We start from the raw sequence: 11,874 nt of genomic DNA on the forward strand, positions 1-11,874 counted from the left end.
TAAAGTTTATTGATTTTGTTGGTTACTGTTGAGTGTATACATTATACTCGATAAGCTTACTTTTACGAGGTTTTATGTTAGAATTATCGTGTATATGTACTCTGATTGATGGATGTTTTATAAGTGAAAACGAGATTTTGAGGTCTATGCGGGCAAAATGAATGAAAAAAGATAAGGAAATTCGAAGAGAAGAGAAATAAAAAGTTTTCTTCACAAAACTTGGATTGTGGTTCGAGAAGAGACAAAAGGCTGCACCTCTGTCCATGCAGTACTGCGGTCCGAGAATGAATGCAAATTGCAAGACCGCATTTCGAGGATCGTCGTATTTTAAAGAAAATGATATTTCATATATACACCAATTAGGTTCTTCCGTGCCAAGTTTTGGCACATACTTGAGCAATTCTACACACAACACAAAACATGAAATCTTGCACGAACAAATGCAGAGACGTGAAGACATTCCATCTTCTATTTTTATTTGAGCTACGCTTAATTAGAATTTTGCCAATTTACTCTTACAAAGGAGCTGAATCAACTAATTTCAGTCAATAGTTTTATTTTCCTTTTTTTCGATACGGTTGAGTCGATTGTTTAAATTAATGGAGTCAACTGATTAATAATCGCGTCAACTTATCTTAAACCAATTGGCTGATTTAAAATAATTTTATCAATTGACTTACAATTGAATTTCAATTAGTTGGCTCAAGCCTCAAATGAGTAAGAAAATTTATTTAGGGAATTTTCTCACATTTCCAATACTTTAAACTGAGTATTTTGATGTGGGACTCGGTGGGAGACATATTATAGGCTGAAATATATTTATTTAATTTTAACCCATACGAAATCCCTAAATTCCAAATTCCAACCCAATCCCACCCAAATTCAGTTATTGCGGTCCGTCAGGGCTGAAGAAGAAAGGAAAAGAAGAGCGTTGCGAAGTGAATTGAGTGAATTGAGTAAATTTCATTTTATCAAACACCTTACTGATATTTGTATAGTAAATTGAGTAATTCATAATTGATCGACGGGTGATGAATTTTGTATTTGGGATACTGTGACCAACCATTGTGCGGACAAGGTCGTGGATCGTTCTATTTTTTTTTTTTTGTTTTCTCGATGTCTGTTTTATTGGTCCAATTTCGTTTTTGGTTATTGACTTTGTTATTTCAAAATCGCAGGATTTGCTGTGCAACTTATGATTACGAAGGATGCAGTTTGGTACTTCTTGGAAAAAGGGTATGTTTGCTTTTTTTTTTTTTTTTTTTTTAATTGATATTGGAGAACATGTGTTGGGATAATTTATATTGGAGAATGTGTTTGTTAGGAGGAAGAGGTATTTCAAGATATTGAGAATATATATTGCTAAGTTGATTGCTGATATATGTTCAGGTGTTTGCTCCTGAACTGATTTTGGTTGGCATATTATGATTTCAATGTAACTGGAACGGATGACGAACTCCGAACTATTATTAGGATGGTTTTCTGAGATAGACGGAATTAGCCATCAATTTCAATCGGAACAAATCTTTCAGTTTTGCTATTTTCAAAACTTACCTAGCTGGATATGAGAGAGCTCATTTGGCCAGTTTTTTTTCTTTTCAAGTTGCCATATCGACTACTGCTTATGGTGTGGTTCTTGCGTCACTTATGTGTTTCTTGCCTAGAGTTAGGTTTGGGTAGTAGCATGGTATTAAAAAGGGGATATTGCCTACTCACTTGGTCATATATAGATACCTATAAAGGGTGTAATATATATATTTCTAGATGTGCTTATTTCACAAACTCGTGAATTTTGGAGTAATTAAATTAGATTGTATGGTATATTTCCATTATGTGATATGCAGAGGCAGATGGATGTAGCCTTACCCTTTGCTAGGGAGAAGATTATATTGGCACAAACTCATCACTCGTGGGTCGGAATGAAAAGTATTTATGATTTTATGTAAGCATCAATAGTATGGTGTGTCTTTTAGGTTCTCTTAGAACATATGTGTCTGTAAAAGATGGAATTAAGCATGTTGAGCTGCATTCCAAAAGGATACGGAGATTTCTTGAACGTACAATGTCATCTGATCCCACATTATTCAACATAAATTAACTATATTGGAATCTGTCGGGGACAATATATTGGGGAAACTAGATTGTTATGGGTTTAAGATGTACAGTAGATTCGGTAATTCATAATTGATTGGCGGGTGATGAATTTTGTATTTGGGATACTGCGACCGACCGATGTGAGGATAAGGTCGTGGATCATGCTATTTCAGATTCATGGTTGTTTTATTGATGTACGTTTTTTTTTTTTTTTTTTCTTTTTTGACTTTGTTTATTCAAAATCGCAGGATTTGTTGTACAACGTATAGGATTATTAAGGATGCAGCTGGTATTTCTTGGAAAAAAAGGGTATGCTTGCCTTTTTTTTTATTTTTTTTATTATGTTCTTGGAGAACATGTGTTGGGAAATATATATTGGAGAATGTTTGTAGTTGGAGGAGAGGTATTGCAGAGTGTGATTAATTTTTGGTTTTATTTTGAGAGAAAATGTTGAGAAGGAATAGGTGGTGGGAATTTAATAGGAAAGCAGAACTTATTTGTTGATATATGTTCAAGTGTTTGCTCTTGAAATGATTTTGGCTGGCATTATGACATCAATGTAACTGAATTGATGACAAACTCTGAACTATTATTATGATGATTTTATGACGGAACGAGCCATCAATTTCGATTGGAACACATCTTTTAGTTTTGTTATTTGCAAAACTTACTTGACCTCTTATTGCGTTGCTTATTATTTTTCTTCTGAATACTCTTTACCGGAGTCCAGAAAATTTTCACCATTCTGCAACTTCTAAAGGTATCACTTTTGTTTTATAATTTGTGCAGCCATGTAAGGATCAGCACTTTCTCAGTGGGATATGAGAGAGCTCATTTGCCCAGGTTTTTTCCCCCTCTTTTCGAATTGCATGCTGATTACTACTTATGGTGTGGTTCTTGCTTCACTTGAGTGTTTCTTGTATAGAAGATGTATATTTGATATAACCACACACGCCCGTAGGTATGTTCATGTGGTTAGTATCATGGTATTAAAAATGGGTATTTATCCACCATTAGCAAACTTGTAGGTTCCTCATACTGCCTATCTACATGGTCATAAATAGATACACAGAAATGGTGTACTAGGGGTGGTAAACGAGCTGAGCCGGTTCATGAACTCGACGAGTTCGCTCGACAAAAGCTCGAACTCGAGCTCGGGTTTTTCGAGCTCGAGCTCGAGCCCAATTATAGTTTTTCGATAGCTCGCGCGAGCTTCTTATTTATTTTTTTATATATTATACAATAAAATTATTATTGTTAATTTTATTATTATTATTATTACTAATACTATTACTATTATTATTATTATTATTATTATTATTTAAAGCTCGAGTCGATCTCACTGAAGCTCATGCGAGCTTGAGCTCGAGCCAAAAAAATTCAACTCGCCGAGTTCGGGCTCGAGTACAAATAGTCGAGCTCGAGCTCGAGCCTGCCAAAATAGGTGAGCTCGGCTCGTTCACACCCCTATGGTGTACTATATATTTCTAGATGTGCTTACATTTCACGAATTCGTGAATATTGGAGTAAGCAAATTAGATTGTATGGTTATTATGTGATATACAAAGGGCAGATGGATGTAGCCTTGCCCTTTGCTAGGGAGTCAGAATGAAAAGTATTTATGTACGCGTCAATAATGTGGTGTGTCTTTGAGGTTTTTCTACAACATATATGTTTGTAGAAGATGGAATTAAGCATGTTGAGCTGCATTCCCAAAGGATACAAAAGATTTCTTGAACTTATTAATGTCATCTGATGTCACATTATTCAGCGTAAAATAACTGTATTTTCTAAAACCCAAAATTGTTTTGGAAGTAAACTGATGTTCTATACTCGATCCTAATGGAAAATTTGTTATTTTACTACCTCTATACTAAAGACCAAAGGCACTATTGTTGTTGTACTTAAGCTCTCATGATCTAATTGTGAAAGTCTACTTGGGATTCTTGAATCCTCAATGACAAATTCTTGATTTCTTTTCGAACAGAAATAGTGCAAGAGCATATAGCAATCCCAAGAATTATAAACGAAGGGGGATCGATGCAATTCACACATTACTATATACTAATAGAGTTGTGCAGAAGTTATGGAGATGTGAAAAGGCTGGGAACTCACAGAATAATTTGAAGTCCTGTCGAGCGGCACCTGCATACAAATAGAGCTGCGCAAAAGTTGTAGAGAAGTGAAAAGGCTGAGAACTCACATAAGACTTTGAAGTACTGTTGATGGGCTAATCAGCTTCTCTCTAATTGACCAGTTCCTCTGTTCACGGTAATTACTCATCTTAAACTGCATTTGCCTGAAAGTGAAAAAAAAAAACATTTTTTTGTTAGTGCTCTTTTGAGATATACTAAGAACTCGAGAGTGTATCCAAATGTAAATGTAGGTGCAAACCTGAATTATGAAGTTGCCTCTGAATAGATCTCAAACATGTAGCCAACAAAAGGAGCGCCACCTCCTTTCCGAGCCTAACTACTTAGATTTAGACCACCAGAACATATAGATCGAAAAACCATAACTGAAACCACCAATACCAATAAAACAAATCACCGACCCTTGAAAAATAGATCACCGCAAAACCCTTCTCCTCCACTTTTCGTATCCATATATCTTTTGTGCAAGTTGCTATAAGTGAATAAATAACAGATCTAGAATATTTATAACGCGGCATTCTAGGAAAGGGAAAAAAGAATTGGCGTTTCGGCGTTTCCGTCAATGATCTGTACATCGGCAAAGCAATTGAAAAGATATACCCTTAATTAGCAAATATAGAGGATTTCATCACTCATTCTAAACCACCTCAAGAAAAAATAATAATTAGATCTTGTCTGTTTTTCATACCTTGACCTTAATTGGACTTGGATTTCCATCGTAGATCTTGTTTTTGCTCCATTCCGATGCGAGGTTTTCACAGATCTGGCTGTAGATCTTAGAATTTATTCGGCATCGATAAAAGAATATGAAATGGAGATGAAAAAAATCATGATGGTGGTGGTCATTTATTAATAGGAAATGATGGTGGTGGATTACCGTGGGAGCAATGCTGCCATTATATCGAACGGCCATGGTGGTATTTGGTGGTAGGGAGTGAGTGCGTTTGGTGGTGTGGATGAGGTCGAATGAATGATATTACGTCAAAAGCATTCCTTTTTGTTCTCATCCGAGGCCTTTACCATTAATTCACGGAAGGGCCTTTTGGTAAGCAATCGGAAAGAAATTTTGAATTCCGGTAATTTGTCATTATTGCGGATAATTCAAAATGCAGGTAGCGGTCCGATATGCAATGAAGGTAAATTTTCTTAATTAGATTTTTTTCTTTAGGTGTCATAAATGAGATGTATAACAATACGAGAAAAAAGAACGTCAATGCCTGATAAAAATAGTTATGAGAATACGAAGGACAACCTTGATGTGCATATTTTCATTGTTTAACATGAAAATTCAAATCTCCTACTGAATTTTTCTGTGCACATATGTGCAAACTACACTATAAGTGTTGTATACGACTTTTGAGTGGGGTGATTGGTGCAATATATAAGTATATATTGGAAAGAGCACAAATTGTCATATTTAGTTGAAAGATCTTGATTAGAAGAAAAAAAAACCCGGGTAATTATGTAAAACTACATAGGTAAATAAAAGTCTAGATATTCAATGGCACTTGAGGAATGTAGTATTAAGCTGCTTGTTGGAGAAGTATAACATTGTATGAACTTATTGTACTGGTTTATAATGTCAGCCGATTTGAGATTCGAGTTAGAGTTCTTAATTTAAAAGTTAAGTTAACCTCAAGGATTTGATTTCATAAGACACCTCTTTTTAAAATTAAAATAAAATCCTTACAACTTCTTCAAACTCTCGTTAATAGGCGATGCCTCAGCAAAAATCAGACTAACTGAATTCTTGAAAAGATACAAGGATTCTGAGGACAAGAAAATAAGCGAAATTGACTATGGGTTGAGGAAGTTAAACGAGAGCTCTGTACACACGTGAATATGTGTGTGTGTGTATACACTCACATAGCACGTTTCTTTCTTCCTCAAACCAAAGTCAAATTTTTTTGCTCTTTCTCCATTTGGTTTCGGTGCCATGAGTAGGTCCTGATATTCGAAATGTCCTTAGGATTTTAATTCATGATTTGAATTCATAGGTCCTTATTTATGGTACCATTCGTTTAATTTGATGTTGGATTCTATTCGTCTTAATTGGAGAATATATATGTATACTTATTGCGATGTTGAATTACTGATCGATATTTGTATGTTGTGTGGTGATGAAAAGGATGAATGGGCCTATCTGTTTTATAACTAAGGATGATTAATCTGCTGGTAGTGTTTCATGTTATACTTGTTTTCTTCACTACGTATATAAATTTCGCAACCTTTTTATATGCAACAGGCTGAGGTTTGGAATGTCTTTACAGCTGAAAAACTCGAGTTGCTTTCCAAATTACACCATCAAGGTTGGAGGTACATTTTGATTTATTTAAATTTTAAACTTTCTGATAGGGGTCAGAAAGAAAAATATCGAAAAAACCGAACCAAAACCTGAATAACTGTGCCATTGGTCGTTCCAAATTACGAACCGAACTAAGTGCTAAAAAGGGACTCAATCAGGATTATAAAGTTTGGCCAGAAAGGTTAAACCCATTTTTTAACCATATCTTAAGTGCGACTTTTTCTCGTATATTTGGTAGTAAAAGTTTAGAGAAAATGTGGATGAGGATGAGACTATTAATCGTAAATTCAACCGAAATCAAACATTACTAAAAGGTGAAATCCATATGAATCGAACCGATATACAACCACTAGTTTTGGTTTTTCGGTTTTCTATAAACCAAAACAACTCGTTTATGTTACGGTTTTCGCATAAAACTGAGACGAATAATACGTGTTCATCCTTACTTTCTGAAGCAGTTAGATGCTTTGACTGCAAACAATGTGGTTGACCTTTCCTATTGTAGATTATTAATACGCCCCTCTCCCTTTTTTTTTTTCATTTGCAGACACTCCAAGTTACATCGTTTTCCCGATGTCACTTCTGCAAAATTGACACAGGTGCAAAACAACTGTTCGAGTTTGATCGTGACATTTATTGTGGAGGTATGTGTGGTGAAAAATCATTTCAATTTACTAATACTAGTAGAATGTATATAGACAGCCGCCACCCAAAATAATCTTATACAAAACGTCGAGTCTACGTTTTGGACAAATTAGGCACTTATGATTAAGATTATTAACTAACTCCTACCAGGACCCCAGTTTTTACTGGGATGCTTTTGGTTTTTAAATGTTTTTATTTATTTATATATATATATATATATATATATATATATATATATATATATATATATATATATATATATATATATATTAAATTTTGGTGCAATATATTCGACAATCTGGATAGTGTACATAACAGGAACCAAAATAGATTGCCCTATTTTCATGTCACAGCTGATTCTTGCCTTCTTTCTTTTTGTTTCTTGCGAGTTTGTCATTGGTCAGAAGAACCCAATTAAATATAAATATATAATTAACCAGCCAGGCTTTCTATTTTATTTATTTATTATTTTTTTTTTTTTTTTTAAGAATGGGAACATAGGAATGTTTGGCTCAGAAGCTAAACCCTCTATTTTTCTTCTTGGACAATCAATTGGACCACTGGGTTTGGGATTTTGTGTTGTCTTTATTGCAAACATGGCATATATCTCGAGCTGGCAAAAAGAAAATCCATAATTCAATGTATTCCAAACTCTTAATATAAACAACAATATCACATTCATCGGGCCACTTAGGTAATTGGTTTAATCAGCTGACACACAAATTCAATTTAAATTATAGATACCAGGGTAATGTTATGGATTATGTAGCACGAAAACTTCAATTTCTTAAAGTATTCATGTTTCGGACACGTTTCGTGTTCAACACTCGAGGACACCTGTCGGACACTTTATGGACTGTTTTGTAATTTTTGAAAAGTTAGAAACATGATTTAATGATCAATTGCAAATTAATATTTTATAATAATATTTATTTTTGAATATATCTGTATGAAAATATACAAAAAGAATTTATATATAATGAAAAAAATTATATATGTTTGTATAACATATTTATAAATATATTCTTATACCTTTAATATTTCCACGTTTCTCTTAAGTTCTCTAATCCCTTTTTTTGGGATATGCTATTTTCTGCTGCCCGTTTTTTTGTTTCCTGCATCTCTGTTTCATTTTTTTTGTTTTATTAATGAATATTAAAATCTCTAATGTCACGACATTGAACTATTTCAATTTACGTCCTGCCAAATATATATAAATGAAACATCGAGCAGAATAAAAAAACAAGATATTTCTAGATTGAATTGGCTAGTAATCAAGTCGAGTTTGAACGGATTTTAGGTTAATTGGATACAGATCGAGCCGAAATGGGAGCTTATTTCTTAACAATGAATTAAAATATCGAATTGAATTGAGTGTAGTTGTTTGATTACATAAACATATTGTCAACACGAATATGTGATACGAGATGTGTGTTATGCATAATGTATATGATATATGCCTATATTAGTAATTGAAAACTATTTTTTTTTTCTAATAAAATAAATAAATATTTCTAAAAAAAAAATTACATGGTACGAAAATCAATGATTGACATTGGTCTGAGTCTGAGTCTGAGAATCTCAATTCTTGCTGGAACCACCAATCTGCACGTGACCTCATCTTTTTTCTTCAGTCACAAGATTCAACTTTCATCTTTCAGCGCGTGAACACCACTTTTCAGCTATAGCCCGATAATTCAAAACTTTCGGTTTTTCTGATTTAATTTCTGCACAATATTTTTATTCTGGATTTCGTATATTTCAATTTTCCGGTATATTTAATTTAATTATATGAAGCAAATAAAAAAAATGTACCGAAATAATGTTGATATTATTTATTCGAAACATCGAATCAGTAACAAAATTTATGGGGTCAAAGTTTAAAATCTGCAACAAGTTAAAGATCAGTCGATCTTCACCTTAGCCTATATACATTCGATGATATTATTATTATTTATTTATTTATTTGTCAAATAATAGTTATTTCTTATGATTAAATTGCACTATAAAAACTCAATTGTTTCTTCCATGTTCTCACTTCACGTGACCTCTGTAGAGATGAATAATATCCAATAACAAATAACATATCCAAAAATAGCCAAAATTCAAAAAACAATTATTTTGTACATATTCTTAAAAAACTTAATTCACACGTACGCGTTTAGCTTGCGTGTGGAGTTTTCTCATTTCATCTTAATTCCCCCACTATTTAAACCCCCACCGCCGCTGTACCACCGCCCACCGCCGCTTTCAAACATGTCTCCAACTCCGATTCTTTCCTTCCTCTTTCAACTACTACTACTACTACTTATCCTCCTCCCTGGACGGAATATATTCACACGCGCCGCGGATGGCAAGTGGGACACGCTCCTGTCGAACATCGGGATATCAGCCATGCACATGCAGCTCCTCCACACCGACCACGTCATCATGTTCGACCGCACCGATTTCGGGCTTTCCAACATCTCCCTACCCAACGGCAACTGCATCAAAAACCCTAGAAGCAAGATCCTGCCGGTCGACTGCACCGCCCACTCCGTCGACTACGACGTCCTTTCCAACTCCATCCGCCCCCTCACCGTCCTCACCGACGTCTGGTGCTCCTCCGGCGCCGTCACCCCCGACGGAACCCTTGTCCAAACCGGCGGTTTCGACTCCGGCGACCGCGTCGTCAGACTGTACAAACCCTGCCGGAGCAACGACGCCACCACCTGCGACTGGCAGGAAGTCGGCCGCGGCCTCACGGTGAGGCGATGGTACGCGACCAACCACATCCTGCCAGATGGCAGGCAGATAGTCGTCGGCGGGCGGCGCCAGTACAACTACGAGTTCTACCCGAAAACTTCCTCCGCCGCCGACACGGTGTACAACCTGCCGTTCCTCGTACAGACTAACGATGCTAAGATCGAGAACAATCTGTACCCGTTCGTCTTCCTCAACGGCGACGGAAACCTATTCATCTTCGCCAACAACCGAGCAATACTCTTCAACTACTTCACCGGGTCGGTTATCCGAACCTACCCGACGATACCCGGCGGCGACCCGAGAAGCTACCCGAGCACAGGCTCCGCCGTATTGCTCCCGTTAAAATCCAACTCCGCCGCCGCCGGAGGCGGCGCGGAGGTCCTCCTCTGCGGCGGCGCCCCGAAAGGATCTTTCGTTCGAGCCAACAACCACGACTTCGTGCCCGCACTCGACACGTGCGGCAGGATCCGAATCGACGACCCGAATCCACAATGGGTCATGGAGACAATGCCCGCGGGTCGGGTCATGGGCGACATGGTCCTTTTACCGAACGGAGACGTATTGATCGTAAACGGGGCCGGGTCAGGCACCGCCGGGTGGGAATTCGGCGCCGACCCGGCCCTTTCGCCCGTAATCTACCGACCCGATAACCCAATCGGGTCGAGATTCGCGACCCAGAACCCGAGCTCCACGCCCCGTATGTACCACTCGACCGCGATACTTCTCCGAGACGGGCGGGTACTAGTTGGAGGGAGCAATCCGCACAAGTTCTACAATTTCACCGGAGTTTTATACCCGACCGATTTAACCCTCGAGTCGTTTTCGCCTTCCTATTTGGATCCGAAATTCGGGTATCTAAAACCGCGGGTCGTTTCGCCCGGCCCGCAAACTAGGATCGGGTACGGGCAGAAGCTTCCGATCCGGTTCACAATTCCTCCGGGTAGGTTAAATAGTACTTCGGTCATGGTGACAATGGTGGCTCCGTCTTTTACGACTCACTCGTTTTCAATGAACCAAAGGCTATTGGTTCTTACACGCGCGGATTTGAAACCCGTCGGAAAATCAACTTACCAAATACGGGTCGATACGCCCGGTTCGGGTAATCTTGCGCCACCCGGGTACTATATGCTCTTTGTGGTACATCAAGACATTCCTAGTGAGGGTGTTTGGATCCAAATTGGGTGATGATTAATTTGCACCAAGGTGTTTTGTAGATATATATATACATATATACAATACATTAATTTTATTTTATATATAATACGATCAATGCATACATATATATATTTTGTTTTTATTACAATGTTACACAATTGTTGTAGATGCATAGAATAAAGGGTTTGTCTTCATTAATGTAAAGGAGCATTCTTGCAATAATATAATAATTATTTTTTTTATTTTTTATTTTTTTGTTCGTTGAAGGAATGAAAAATTACAATATATTTTTCAATTTTGATGAACTTAAATAAAGATCAAGAACCGTGTACGCCTAATTAAATTGTTATAGTGCATTGTGCATGACTCATGAACAAACACTTAATTGAACGACAACACAAATATATATAATCAATTTATATTTAGGCGATTTCTTTTACGGGGATGACCATCGCGTCTGCTTTAGTCAGTGACGAAACCAAGATTTTCTATTCATAAAAACGAAACATAAGCTAAACGTTATTTATGGGGTGAGAATATTAAACTAGTGGAAAAAATAACAGGTTTCTATATAAATTACAAAGTATTTAAGTTTGTGGCGTGTCGATTTTAGTTACGCTCTAACGACATTTTCTATTTTTTTTTTTTACTTTACGAGACAATTTGGCTGATCCACTGTCTTAAAATGGAAAAATACAATTTTCATCATTAAAGTTTGAACTGTTTTCACATTTGGTCATCGGTGTTCATAAAAAACACATTTGGTCTCTCATATTT

The 11,874-nt window shown here is 36.5% G+C and overlaps 1 protein-coding gene, 1 long non-coding RNA gene and 1 pseudogene across 13 annotated transcripts; 2 read left to right on the forward strand and 1 right to left on the reverse strand.

Annotated features, from left to right (window-relative positions):
* The first annotated feature begins 329 nt into the window (after positions 1-329).
* On the forward strand, positions 330-7,384 carry LOC105956453 (uncharacterized). 11 transcript variants are annotated; one of them, XM_088815678.1, is made up of 8 exons: positions 333-1,078; positions 1,179-1,236; positions 2,343-2,403; positions 2,884-2,937; positions 4,082-4,365; positions 5,104-5,383; positions 6,493-6,563; positions 7,100-7,384. In XM_088815678.1, the coding sequence occupies exons 2-5, from the start codon at positions 1,209-1,211 to the stop codon at positions 4,251-4,253; spliced, it is 315 nt and encodes a 104-aa protein (XP_088671804.1). In that variant the 5' UTR covers positions 333-1,078; positions 1,179-1,208; the 3' UTR covers positions 4,254-4,365; positions 5,104-5,383; positions 6,493-6,563; positions 7,100-7,384. The 11 variants fall into 11 exon arrangements, with proteins under 11 accessions (XP_088671809.1, XP_088671798.1, XP_088671799.1 ...); XM_088815672.1 differs by having other exon boundaries at positions 331-1,236; XM_088815673.1 differs by having other exon boundaries at positions 331-1,236; positions 6,493-6,556.
* On the reverse strand, positions 1,242-5,116 carry LOC148771924 (uncharacterized). The gene is made up of 3 exons (XR_016030366.1): positions 4,936-5,116; positions 4,489-4,814; positions 1,242-4,393 (listed from the first exon to the last, which is right to left on the reverse strand). It is a non-coding gene; the product is annotated as an uncharacterized LOC148771924 (long non-coding RNA).
* A 1,852-nt stretch (positions 7,385-9,236) lies between the features above and the next one.
* On the forward strand, positions 9,237-11,336 carry LOC105956452 (aldehyde oxidase GLOX pseudogene; annotated as a pseudogene). The gene has a single exon (XR_016030367.1). The product of XR_016030367.1 is annotated as an aldehyde oxidase GLOX pseudogene (transcript).
* Positions 11,337-11,874: the final 538 nt, after the last annotated feature.

The sequence above is a fragment of the Erythranthe guttata genome, chromosome 3 (genome assembly GCF_056151865.1).
Source record: "Erythranthe guttata isolate IM_541 chromosome 3, IM_541, whole genome shotgun sequence".
Taxonomy (NCBI): domain Eukaryota; kingdom Viridiplantae; phylum Streptophyta; class Magnoliopsida; order Lamiales; family Phrymaceae; genus Erythranthe; species Erythranthe guttata.

What these genes read in the sequence shown, in the direction of transcription:
- LOC105956453 (XM_088815683.1), top strand. Translation starts at nt 1,209, where the DNA reads ATGCAGTTTGGTACTTCTTGGAAAAAGG. An exon ending in TGGTACTTCTTGGAAAAAGG is followed by an intron (nt 1,237 to 2,342) that starts GTATGTTTGCTT and finishes TCAAAATCGCAG; the next exon opens with GATTTGTTGTACAACGTATA. An exon ending in GAGAGAGCTCATTTGCCCAG is followed by an intron (nt 2,938 to 4,081) that starts GTTTTTTCCCCC and finishes CTTTTCGAACAG; the next exon opens with AAATAGTGCAAGAGCATATA.